Source organism: Scomber scombrus, chromosome 5 (genome assembly GCF_963691925.1).
Source record: "Scomber scombrus chromosome 5, fScoSco1.1, whole genome shotgun sequence".
Lineage (NCBI taxonomy): Eukaryota > Metazoa > Chordata > Actinopteri > Scombriformes > Scombridae > Scomber > Scomber scombrus.
Genome location: NC_084974.1, coordinates 10,957,787 through 10,972,052, shown reverse-complemented (window position 1 = coordinate 10,972,052; position 14,266 = coordinate 10,957,787). Strand labels below are relative to the sequence as shown.

General features: G+C 40.0%; 1 protein-coding gene across 1 annotated transcript in view; it reads right to left on the bottom strand.

Annotated features, from left to right (window-relative positions):
* LOC133979942 (rho guanine nucleotide exchange factor 17-like) overlaps positions 1–14,266 on the bottom strand; it is a 68,845-nt gene that overhangs the window by 18,333 nt on the left and 36,246 nt on the right. Inside the window, exon 2 of the mRNA XM_062418484.1 lies at positions 2,206–2,283. Coding sequence (XP_062274468.1) covers positions 2,206–2,283 — 78 coding nt within the window. The remainder of the gene's footprint in view (positions 1–2,205; positions 2,284–14,266) is intronic.

Sequence of the window (14,266 nt, the reverse complement as noted above, 5' to 3'; positions counted from 1 at the left end):
GACAAACAGCTCCTTTAAAATTAGCTGAATCAATTATTCAAGTGTTGATATTTGATTTTTTTTAGATGTAACTGCAGCGATGGAGATCTTACAGCCATGTTCCCAATATCTGTAGTGTTTTTCACCAGGTGGGAGATATCATAGCTGGGATGTGTCCAATTTAAAACTACAAGTCTGATGATGACGTGAGTGTTTTTTTCCCACTCAGCTGCTCTGAATGATATGACGTGAATGCCGCATTATCCTTGTTGATGAAACTCATGACAAACGGATAAAGCTGGATTCAAAGTTGTTAACATTTTTTAAAAATTGGATGCATATAATTTTATTCCGTTGCCCTTCTGCTTTTCCTTTCTTCCTTCTCCTAATTCAATTTCCAATTATTTTCCTGTTTTTAATCTTTTTCTGCTTTTTTTACTTGGATCTCAAGGTACCCCCCCTACACACAATAACATGACTGACTCTGACACACTCCACCCTTAATCCATTAAACTTGAGGGAATAGTTGGAGACTCAATTTACTCACTAAAATAGAGCATAACAGATGTGACCGACGCCTCAGGAGCTGTAAAGTCCAGTCAGGCACTGACTTCGTGACACATTTAATTTGATGACTAAACCAATCTGTTGGTTAAAATACCAGTACTGAAGAAAGTTGTAACAAAGAGGGGTTTTTAGGATCTTTTTAAAGCTATCGTAGTTAATTTCATACATTCTTCAACAAATTTTTACTTGGAAACAAGATACATTACATAAGAGGCCTGAAACTGGGACTGCTAACTATATCAAACAAGTAAGCTTCAGTTTCTACTTTTTATACAGATGGATCCACATACAGCACGATCACGAGACTTAAGACATTTTTTTACTAACCAGTCGTCACAGATTGTCAAACAAATCATGTAAGAAGTATATTTTATCAGCAAATGCTTACTAAAGACTGAGGCTTCTAGTCAAATATCGCTGTGATGCCAGTCATGTGATTACTTTCTCATTCACTAAAAAAATACTCTGAATGACTAAAAAAAAAAAAATCTTAGTGGACAACAAAGCTAATTACACATTATTTGACCAATCAGTTATAGCGGGGCAGCTCCTCTTCTTTTTTTTTTTTATCTATTGCTGCAGTATTTCTGTCATTTTGTGGGTGGACATGTGATGAGGTGACACATAAATAAAAAATTATCTTCCTGAATCAAATCGTGCAGGAAAGTTGGGGAACTTACTGGAAATGTTTAAGCTTCTGCTGGCATGAATTGTGCACTAACATGTATTACTGCTTATTAGTGAAAGTATTCTATAGTACAGCACAGAGAGGAGCGTGTCAGGAAGGTGAGAAAGAGAGTGGAAGATGTGTAAAAGCTATGTAGGTCATCATGAGCCACATACTGTGCGACTTGATGATTCACAAATACACATTTGTAACAGACCTAATAAAACGTGGCGTCCACCTTTTGACAGATATGTTTCTACTGTACCTGACTTGATACTGACTGATGTTTTATTTCGATCTTTATAAATGTCCAACCTCAGCGGACTTAGTTGCATAGCGAAAATTAAATATAGTCATTCATACAAGTCTTCCTGGGTCCAACAAAAAAAAAGTGCAAATAGCTCATTTCAAACCCAGATCTCAACTTTGGACAGTGATACTGCAGAGCTGTCTCAGCTGAATCACATCTGATACCCTCCTCCTTGAGGGATCTGCACTTTCACTGCAGTCACCGTGGTAACACTTACTTCTTTTCCCTGTGTCGCCATGGGAACACAGCCCAGGATTATTCACTTTGCGGCCACACACACACATGCACGCAAACACACAGAAACACATGCATAAGGAAAAGCACGGCTGTTCGCCCACACATAGTCAATGGTGACAGTTTACACATGGCAGAGTTATCACAGGTAGAAAAAGGGAGTGTGTGTGTGTGTGTGTGTGTGTGTGTGTGTGTGTGTGTGTGTGTGTGTGTGTGTGTGTGTGTGTGTGTGGGGACAGATAATGCTGATGACAGTGAGATGTGATGGGGTTAACAGATTAACCTTACAGGATGAATGACAATAAGTGGATTACATAACACATCGGTTACCTACATTTGTCATTCACGTCCTCAGCAATACAAATCCACAGCTGTGTGTTTGGTTTGTGTTACTTGTAAGAATAGAAATGTAAGAACATGAGCTGTGGATCTGTGTGTGTGTGTTTACCTGTATGAGGGTGCGTAGTGACTCCACATATGACTGTTCTGTATCCAGGAGGGTCATCATCACATGTCTCCTCATGTCCTGTGAAGACAGAATGAAAAGGAGGTCAATCATCACATTATATAGACTTATCTATCTCACTAACAGAGTTATCATATATGTATAACATTATCCTACTAGGGATACAAGACATGAAAACAATACCAATTCCTGATAAAAATCTAATGCTCTAAACCTTTATGGGCTTGGCAAAAGAGAGTATATATATCTCAGATACATGTATTTCAAAAATCTACAATCTAACCTTTTGTAATACAATGTGATCTTGAAAAGCCTCCCAAGTCCTGAAAATTTTAATTAAGTTTAGTCAAATTTACATTTGCAAGAATCGAGGTCAGGTATCAAGTTTTTGTGTGTCTGACCAGACAGAGATCTTACTGGATTTATTCTGCAACTGTTAATTATATATTAGTGGCATAGTGGTTAAGATGCATATCATATACAGTATAAGTGAAAAGCAGAAAGACACACCTTATCATTCATTTGAATAAGAAAGTGTTTCCAAACGTTTGACTTGCTCTGTAAATACAACATCCCTGGTTATTGTCTGGCTTGAGTCCTTTGTTCCATGTCATACATTCTCTTTCTTTCTCTCTGTTTCTTGTCAGTAACTTCACAGTCTTAACTTTTTAAATCAAGGCAAAAAATACCCCCAAAAAGAAGTAAAACAAAATATTTGCACTATTTAATGATATTTGTTGCCATTCCATTTTGATCTTAATTTCTTAACTTCTTCTTTCCACTAAAAAAGTGTGGAAACACTTGATGGTTACAAAACACAGCGACACAAATGGGACATATAATCATCTGGGAACAGCTAGAAATCTGCACCTGCATGCTTCACAACACTCAAATATGGTGTATTAATGTTGCACATAAATTAGTTAACACTTGTAAGAAAGAAAATCACAAAATTATCGGTCAGACTCCACATTTTATGTCACAGCAAAGAAAGACAATCTTGTTATGAGTTGCTATAGTTTGATTATTAAGTTTAAATAGCTGCAATAAGGTTTTTTTTATCGTATCTGCCTATTGCTGTATTACCCTATGCAACAGCAAAACGTGAAATATCTTAGAGACAATGGTGAGATGCATCATAATGAAGCGGAGTGACTTTAAAAAGCCACAAAGATGTTCGGATCAGCCTGTTTTTTTTACCACATATTGTACTTGCACATACACTATCCAGCATCCTTGACCTGGCCTTTAAAGTTTCTGCTACCATCTTTCTTATGACCCAAGAACAGTGAGTCTGCTGTACCGCATACATGTGTTGCTGCACCTTTGAGGCTTGTGTTTATCTAAGCAGCACCGGTTGTTTCTAGCATCAATATTTTGAGGAGGGATGTTGATGTTCGGGCAACAGACTTCCCGGAGTCTGTAAAAGCAAGTTTATGTGCCAGTAGGATAGAGAAACTTAACTTTATTTGACGTTTCATTGCTGATATACACTAACACAGATGATTAAATAACTTCTGTACTTTTCTTACTACTGCTGCTATTTCCTTTCCAACATCGGTCACAAAACACTAAATTACGAAGGACATCACAACCACTTCGCTGTCTGGATGCACCCAGGAATTACGTCTCAAACCACGCAGTTGTTTTCTAATCTGCTATCAATCTAAATTTGCCTAATATTTATGGGTTTTGAGAGGCTGAGTGGTTCCTGCAATTTAAGTGTCTGGAATCATCTGATAGAAATGTCAGTGTGCAATATTGTAAACATTATCATATGAGAGGCAAAAACAAACAAGCCTGCACTGATATTATAATATTTGCACATTCACAAACATCACACACACACACACACACACACACACACACACACACACACACACACACACACACACACACACACACACACACACACACACACACACACACACACACACACACACACACACACACACACACACACACACACACAAAGCAGATTAGGGTTCACTGAGGTCAAGATGACTCAGCAGTTCCCTCGAACAATGACTCTTATCTATTTGTGTCTGAGCTGCTCCGACACAAACTGGACACAAAATCTAACATGTTAGGCCACAGAGGGAAATGGACAGGGACAAAATGACAGCGAGGAAGAAAGACAAATAAAAGCACAAACACGATATTATAACATGAACAGCTCGAAGGATGAAAAAGAAAATCATAAAGTCTAAGTTGATTTCTCTGTAACTGACGCAGCAAATGAGGAAAATGTGATAAAGTCGGTCCTACTATTTGAGACATACTGTAGGCCTATGTGTGTTTGTGTGTGTGTGTGTGTGTGTGTGTGTGTGTGTGTGTGTGTGTGTGTGTGTGTGTGTGTCATAACAAGGAGTATAACGATCATGGAAAAAGTCAGACATATTACCTCAAGCATCCCAGGGGACACTCCCAAAATATTCTGGTAACCAACATGACTTCTAAGTATAAGCCCTGGGCAAAACTATGATCAATCAATCAAGCAAGTTTATTTGTCACATATTATCATATAAAGTACAATACTATTGAAATGTAATCTTGCCAATTCCTTCAATTGGTACATTAAAAATAGTTTAAATAGAATAGGAGTAGTATAGGTATAGGAGGGGCAGTCTCAAGCAAATTTAATATCCCCGTGGCCTGAGGGTAGAAGCTCTTCCTCAGCCTGTCAGTGCTGGCCTGGTGTATCCGCTATCTGTTTCCCAGTTGCAGCAGGGAAAAAAAGGTCATTATCCGGGTTGTTGGGATCTTTAATCATTTTCCCCTTCAAGATGCTCTTGGTGGTCCAGGAGCGGCAATCCCTCAGTATTTAAGGGGATACCCGGAATTTCCTTAAACAGTCCTCAAACAGTCTCTGCTTTGCCTTTCTTACCACTGAGTCTGTATGCAGCGCCCGGGTCAGACCCTCGGTGGTGTGGACACCGAGGTGCTTGAAGATGTCCACCCTCTCCACAGAGGATCTGTGGATATTAAGGGCAGGTGTAGTTCCTTCTCTGCATCTTCTGAAAATCCCAGATCAGCTCCTTAGAGGACACCGGCGGGTCAGGTCATCTACTTCCTTCAGGTATCTGTGCTCAGGCCCGCCACATCTGTGTCGTCAGCAAACCTGTTGATGGTGTTGGAGCTGAAAATAGCTAAGCAGTCGGCAGGGGCTTCCAAACACAGCCGTAGGGTGTTCAGGTCTTAAAGATGAGGGCAGGAGAGGTGTATCCACCTACCCATTACCACCTGGTCTCTGCCCATCAGGAAGCCAAGGATTCGCATGCACAATGGAGCGTTTCATCCTAGGTCCTTTGAGTTTTGTGATGGGCCTGGAGGGAACTATGGTGTTCAACGCTGAAATGTAGTCAATAAACAGTAATCTCACACAGCTCCCTTTCTTGTCCAGGTGAGATACAGTTGTGTGGAGGATGCGTGCTATGGTGTCTTCACTGATCTGTGTGGATGTTCTTTTTTAGTGTGATGTTTTAAAGTGCTTAATTTGTCTGAACTACACTCCAACACAGATACATATTTGATTAAATACACAAAAGCAAGAAAATCATCACGTGAAATATTGTCAAAACTGCTATAATGTTCTGTCACGTTGACTTATCAGTTTATTGACTAATAATTTTCAGCACTATGTCTAATGAAGAGTTAAGTTGACATACACTGTAAAGCCAAAATGACAAATCTGCATGGCTGTCTGAGTAGATACTAACTTATTGATAATACACTGTATTGCTGTAAATGTCAAATATGTTTAAAGTAGTGTACAAGTTATGTCACCATTACATACTTTTTGTGTTTAATTTAAAAAGTGAATAACTGTCCACATTTTATCATATTTATAAACTTGAAATATTATGAGATGAAGTATGCAGTGATGAGTGTTTCTGCCAGCATTTTCTGCAAAGGTGCTGCACAGACACACCTCACTCCACACAAGAACACAGCTTGCACTGCATGAATGTCTCTGTCAAATTAAACCTCATTAAGAATGATCAAATTAACAAATGCAGATCCACTCTCTCTTTCTCACGACTGCTTAAATGAAATCATTATTTCGAAGACAACCTTAAAAACACAAACACACAAACATAAGAGATTTTCTTCTGTCACTACAAAACTTGTAAATAAGTAAACATGCGCACGCCGTAGAAATGATTGCAGTGTGTGTCAATAAAGATGCTGAGCATACGCCCTGATAGCAAGAAGACAGCAAATATTGTGTGTGTGTGTGTCTTAGTGTGTGTGTTTGACAATGAGATAAAACAAGAAGGGAACTTCCATCAAGATAGGAATGTTCCTCTGTTCTGCGCTGGTCGTCTTTATTAGATTACACACACACACACACATACACACATAGACACACACACACACAAGAACATGGTGAAATAATGCTAGGAATGCTAGTTTCATTTTGCTAGCAGGGTTGCCATAGTAACCCCAGCTGAGAGGCTGAATGGTCACAGGACAGGCTGCGCTCACACTGTAAAGCCACCACTAGAGCTGAAGTCAGGACGTTCTCGTCCAGTCTGAGAGCAGAAAGTCCAACTGAATCCATTGTAATAAAACTAACATTACACTCTGTTACAGTGTATGATGACTCAGGGTGAGTCACTGTGTTTTTCACTGCCAAAGGGCGTGGTGGGTGAAATTATAATTTTACATTTTACTCATCAAGTTGAGATCTAGAAAGATTTCCAACAAAAATCAATGAAACATGAACAGATAAACACACAGGTTTGTCTGACTTATTTGGAAGAGAAAACAAAGGTGAATGGTACATTTATTTCCCAAACTGTTGTAAACCAGGTTGTATGGTTTTCATACAACCTGTCTGATGATGTCCTGTTTTTTTCAGTGATCACACACACACCACATTCCCACATTTAAGCAATAAACTTGGTGAGTGAAATTTTATTGTTACTGATACAAAGGATGGCCAAAACTATAATAATAAGTGTGTTGCAATAAACTGAAATTGCTTTTCATCATCTGGAGAGAAGTGATGGGAAGGAATGAAGCTCGCACAGCTACGACTACGACTACGATTGCTGAGTATTTTGTTTAAGAGTGAGAGCCACAGAAAGCAGAAGACAGGAAGATGCTTTTTTTCTTTTTTCCCCTCATGTTGAGGAGAAGCACTGATGTGATCTTCCTTGTCTCAGCACTGAAGGGCTGTCATGCTCAGATGGACATGTCGGACAAATGTGGGATTTAAGACGGAAGTGAAGCAGCCATTATTAAAACTAAAAATGACACTTGTTCTTTTCTTGCTATGTCACATAAAAGTCTCTGCTGTGAAAATTGCCTATCCATCTCTCCTGTCAGCTGATCTTGCCTGTTTTAGGATCCTGTGCACACAGCTCTGTTTATATAATATTATTTCTCTGCATACAACGAACGCTGTATGATCCACACAGACATGGCAGGTGATACAATTTATCTCACAGGGACTCTCGTAGATTTTAGTATTCACATGGATGCAGAGAATATAATCTATGCTTTGCTACAACCATATTGTTTGGTTGTTAAGTCGCTACTGACAACATGAATATCCAATAGAAAAAGGAAGAAAAAAACAGAGGCACACAATGATGCTTCAGGATGAAAGGACTTCAGTTCCCCTGAGCAGCATCCAAACATCCGCCACATTAGTCAGGGCTCACTGAGACAATAAATCAGAACAGAGCTGTTATTAATATAACACGTGTGCTTTTACTATGACATGTCAAAATGTCTGCTGTGAAAAAGGCCTGTTAGGTTATCGCAACCCAGTTCTGTCCCATGGGTTAGAAAATGTAAATGTTGACTTAATGCACTCGTATTTAACATGTTCTGATACTGATCACAGAGATATTGCCTCTAAAACAGCAATTACCAGTCTGGATACAGATTGGACCAGGTGAAGTGCTAATTGCTGTTTTTTTTCCACAAAATATGAGTTCCCTAATGTATTTTTTGACATCTTTGCATAACAGCTTCAAATTATTTGTAATCCAAAAACTTCTTCCTTCCAAAGACCCGGATCTTAGGAATGATGCGGCCTAAAGAGAAGTCTGTGTTTGCGTAATCTAATCAGCCCAAAATGGCCCAGCTAAGTTCTGTTAAGAGAAACAAGTCAGTACATCTCAGTCTCTTCATTTGAGATGGAATTCAACCGAGAGAGTGGTAAAAAAATATGCTAGGCTGTGTAGTACAGTAAGTGTGAGGTTTTTCTTTTCACTCGGACACATTAACACTCTCAAACAGTTCACAGAAAGTCAGGGTCACAGCCTGTGGCACACTGATAAATGTGATCGGACGGGTGGCTCACAGGATTTAGCCCTTGCTTATTAACACTGGAGGGGGATCTGAGGGGAAGCTGTGTCTGTGTGTGTGTGTGTGTGTGTGTGTGTGTGTGTGTGTGTGTGTGTGTGTGTGTGTGTGTGTGTGTGTGTGTGTGTGTGTGTGTGTGTGTGTGTGTGTGTGAGCGAGAAATGTCTGCACAGGCGTGTATGTGTGTGTGTGTGTTTGTGTGTGAGAGTACAACATGTTCTCATGTGTCCCTCTGTGAGCTCTGTAGTCTTAATAATGCTGTGTACACAAGGGGACTATAAAGTTGGTTATTCCTCATAACTGCAGCCAAATGTTACAGCACAACACTAAAGACAACACACACCAGAGTCGGAGCACAAGCAGGTCAGATCTCTTGTCGTTCTGTTTAAGTTGACATGATTTTAGCTGTGGCTTCATAAAGCAAAGGCAAAGACGTTAATCAACTATATGCGTGCTGCATTTCTGTCTTTGTTAGCAATGTTGCAATGTTCTGTACACCGTCATATGTCTTCACAAAACTCAACCGCTTTATCAGAGGTATCAGACAAAAGCAAAGTAGAGAACAACATTTCTTTGTATCTGTCTTTCGTGATGAGATTTTTTGCAGCTCACCTTATTATATATAAAATACCAAATCAAATACTACAAATCTTTCTTAGCATCCACTATAGGGGGGGAAAAAAACTAATTCCTCTTTTGAAGACAATTTCGAATCTAAAAGTGGTATGCAATTCCCAACTATTCTTTCAATGTACTGCAGCTGCTTTCAATTTTGTGTTATCAAATATTTTCTAATTTCACTTTCTTTTTTTTCTGTGACCTTATCCACCACCATCAACAATAACAACAAAAAGACTTAAAAGCTGCACGTGCCTTTATGAGACACAGCTGCTAAGACTGCAGCTGCATCACTTATGACTTCACACAAATAATCTATTTGCCAACATTTGTTTTCCGTCCTATATAGGTTTTGTTTGTCCGTCTGTCAAAAATGTGTAAACAGATTTTTAAGGTCCTGCAAATCCACGTGTGTTTTCACCCACACCAGACTCCTAATCAGAATGATGAAGACGTGATTCGTCGTACCCTACAAAGTGCAAAAAAGCTGCCAGGATATTGAGGGACATGTCAATCATGCTCAGTCGGTACACGTCCACTGAGTCCTAAGAGGATGTCTAATAATCCAAAATAATTAAAATCAACTATGTAAATTCAACACAGCTGTGCAGGGGCTCTACAAGGAATTGGTTGAAACTAGAGTTTCCTTTTTCAAGCACATTAAGGACTGACTCTTTAACATTTTGATCATTTTCACCATGTCCAGATCTTACTTGAATGGAAAGGAAACACATTACCAGTATTATTTTAATGCAGATCTAGCATTAAAATAGTATTGCCACTATCAAGGATAGCAAGTAGCTGATATGCACTTTCCTTTTTTTAACATTGATATATGGATTACAAAAAACTAACTGATATTGCTACTTTGAATTAAGAGTTTTTAAATGTGCAGGCTAATGAAAAAAAAACTATACTACATAAAATTGTCTGTTGTGGGAGCCAAATTAATGGCACTTTTTTGTGCTATAAATGCAATTTTCACCTCTCAAAGAATGAAAAAGTAATAAGGGATATAATAAATTAAGAAGGGGAAATACCAGGCGGGGTTCCGGTCCTCTGAAATGATGCCAACGCGGAAGTAACTTAAAACTGCATTCTATCAAAAGGCCACCAGGGGGCGACCGTTTTGGTGTCAAAAGGACTTCCGTCTCTATACAAGTCAATGGAGAATTCACCAACTTCTCACTTGATTTCTAACCTCAGTAAACGTTTTCAAAATGTGTTTATGGTCTCAATCGCTAGTTTAAAGCCTTCTTCAATGCAGTATGATGTTCATTTGTGAAATTTTGGCCTCCCTGATTTTATATTTGACGATAAAGCAGGGTATGCATTAGGGCGTTGCTACGTCGTGATTAACAGGTTGATTGGTTCACAGGTTCAGGAGGGCGCCTCTTGCTCCTCCTGATGCCCATATAAGTAGAATCCGTGTTTTTTTTTTACCCGGCATGCATGCACCGGAAATTTTCAAGATGCCGCTGCCCAGATCCGAAACTATTCGCTTCCAAGCAGCAGTCCACAAACCAATGGGTGACGTCACAGATGTTACGTCCATTTTATATACAGTCTATGGGAAATATTTGAAAATGTTATGTAATTGTCCTTTTTCGATACTCATCAGATGCATGTGCTCAAATCACAACATAATAAATAAAGATCAAAAGGCAATAGCTCCCCAAAGGCAACACTGTTTGAAGTATGAGCTGAAGTTATTACAGTGAAAGCAGCGGCGACACAGGTACTTTCTCTTTCTTCTCATCTCATTGCTGTCGTCACATCTCTCCCACCCCTGCCGCCTCCATCCCTGCTCCCCTTCCCGACAACTGTATCCCCTGGCAACAGCCTGGCCAAAGCAGCAACAGGCAGCCTCTGAGCCCAAAGAGAAAAGCAACTTCATGACCTGTCTCCTCCTCTATTTGTCCATCATTCATGTGAAAAAGATTGACCACAGGGCTTCACATCATGTTGGTGTTTTTTAGAGGTTGTAGGCCTGAGAATGAAGGAGTCTCTTTCTTTATTTCTTCATGAGCTTTTGCCTTTTTGGCTTTTTTAATTCACTGTGAGTGAGTGTGTGTGTGTCTGTGTGTGTGTCTCTATGTACTCCCTAATTTGCAGGCCACAGACTGATCCGACCTACTCTGTACTGATCAATAACCTTCTTTCATGCACGCTCACACTATTGATCCATCTCCCAACTCCTCCATAGTCATCATCATCTCTCCATTCCTGTCCTCTCTAGGCTCTTATCATACCTTTTCATTTCCATTGCTCCACACATCTGTGTCACGTTATGTTCATGTAATCAATCAACAAATTAATGAATGTTAGTATGTGTAATTAGTTCTACTTTTACTTCAATACAGCAAAGGAACTGGATTATTGGATAAAATTAGAGCTGAAATGATTAAGCTATTAGATAAATTAGTCAATTAATCTGTACTATTTTGATAACTGATTGTTTAAGTCATTTTATTAAGCAAAAATTCTAAAAATGTGCTAGTTTTCTGTTCTCCAATGTTAATATTTGCTTTTTTTGTCAGTCTTCTATGATAACAAACAACATATTTTGAGGTTTTGGACTGTTGGTCACTCAAAACAAGACGTTTGAGTGTGTCAACTTGGGCTGTGGGAATCTGACTTTTTCCATTGTCTGGACCAAAACAAATGAATCAAAATGAATCAGGAGAGTAATCGACAATGAAACTAGTAGTTAGTTGCGGTCATACATACAGTTCTTTTGAAGATTTTTAGAAAACTGGAACATAATTTCAAAAGCTTGATAACGTAATACAATATAAAGGCTTGTGTTCTTGGTGTGGTTAACTTGATTTTTAAAAATTTCTAGGAAATGTGTATGGTGTGCGTATGGAGAACCGATTATTAAATACATGAACAAAAATTTCAATCATGAACATTTTTCTCTGCTTTTACTGAGATTTACTTGACTCCCCCACAAATACAAACACTGCAATCCTTGGTATGGATTACCAGGCTGGGGGTTAAGATTAGTACAACTACGGTGGCTATGTTATGTCTATATGTGACTCTGTGTGTGCATATACTACATATGAGCGTGTTTGTGGATTCTGCTCCCACTCAAACACACATAAATCAAACATAAGGTAAGCAACTGACATACAAGAAGAAAAAGCTGCTACAGTAGAGCTACGACTACTGTACAACTTATATTAAACACACTCAATAATACATCTACCAAGAAGGCGTAAAAAAACATACAAACAATAGGCAGCGAGAGTGTGCAGATTCATGAAAGAGTGCAGATGGACAGACAGAGGGACTACAGAGTGTTTGTGACTGTTTGTGACAGTAGGTGTTGGAGCTTATCGTGTGATTCACTCAGCTCTAATTCTATTATGGACAGGCATGAGGAAGAAAGAGACCTCTATGAGAGACACACATATTAAAACAAGGAATGAGTTACAAGAGAACAAGCAAAAGAAAGAAAGAGAGAGTTCAGGAAAGAGCAAGAGAGGACAGAAAGCAGATTTAATCGGAGGAGGAGGAGGCAGGATGGAGTGAAATCTATATCAACTTGGACAGGCAGGGGATAATGTCCTAGATATGCAGCAAAGATGCAAGACAGTGACTGACCACATAGACACATACACACTTCTCTACAAAGAAAAGAGAAACACTAGTCTACCTCTCCGTTAGACTGGGGGCTTCCAGCACAAAGTCCATTCCCGTTCAAATTCCCACTGGAGTGCCCGTTCCCGTTGTTCCTGAACTGATCCACAGCATCTCTGTCCACCACTTCTTCTCCTCCACCACCATCTCTCTCTCCTCCACCTCCTCCTCCTCCTTCATCTCCCGTGGTCTCTCCGCTCTCATTCATTTCCTCCAGAGCGATGCTGAACTGGGCTAGGGTTCGAACCATCTGCAGCATGCGAAGCAGTCCGTGTGCCTGTCCGCACACTCGGTTTGGCACATAGACACGCACGAAACAACCTGAGAACCCCTGCAGTGTTTTGCTGTGTTTTTTTAATCGCAGGTTTACTCACACAAACTCGGTCTTCATCTTCGCAGAATTATACCAGATAAAGAAAAAATCAGACACACCTGAGGGTCGATGAAAAGAGAGAGGGAATCACCACCTTTCCTCTTATTCACAACAGAAAATACACATCCTTTCCTCTTAAGATGTTTTTCTGTCCTCTCCTCTTCTGGTAACACACGCTCTAAATAATTCAAGCCTTCAGAAAGCAACCTTTCTGCAAAATGTTCCGGTCTTCCACACATTCAGTCTTGCATCTTCAGCGTGTCAAAGTGTGCGTCTGTTTTGTAGCAGGTAGGCTCGGCTGCGCAGCTCTTCTCTGTGTGTGTGTGTGTGTGTGTGTGTGTGTGTGTGTGTGTGTGTGTGTGTGTGTGTATGTGTGTGTGTGTGTGTGTGTGTCAGATAGCGCACTCACAGTTAGTATGTGCAAGGCAAATGAACACACTTCAAGCATGTATGCATGGGTGTCTGATCTGTTTCTACTGCATGGATGATGTAAGCAAGATCTGAGCGCATGTTGAGGTGTGCGGATAGAAGGAGTGTGTGTGGGTGTGTGTGAATGTGTCACGGCCCTCCCCCTGGGTGTGTATAATGAGAGACAGCAGGCAGGGCAGATGCTCACAGCGCTCGGCTCCACTCCACTCAGCCAGGCTCGACCAATCCCCCCACAAATAATCGAGTGAGGCGTCTGAGGGATGAGCAAGGGGGGAGGCTGACCTAGCTGTCCATCAATCTATCAACTGACCCTCTGCCATGGTAACCTCTGCTTTATTAACATCACCCACAGCACAAATTATTTTATGGCAACACTCTCCAAAGTTCCCCCTCCTCCTGTTGCAGCTACATACGCTATTGAGAAACATAGATTTGAATAGAAATGCCCTTTCTGCCAGTTCTGTTTCTATGCAGGGAAACTGAGCACGGCACTGAATGGCACAGCCTACAGATAACCATGACAACAGTGAGCAAGGATGACATTTTAAAGGACCATACCTGCGTTTAGTATGTTTTGGCTCATCAACTAGTTTTTCAAGGGATTTCTCATCTGCTTTCAATCCTATAGCTGAATATTGCTAGACTGTTTGTGTC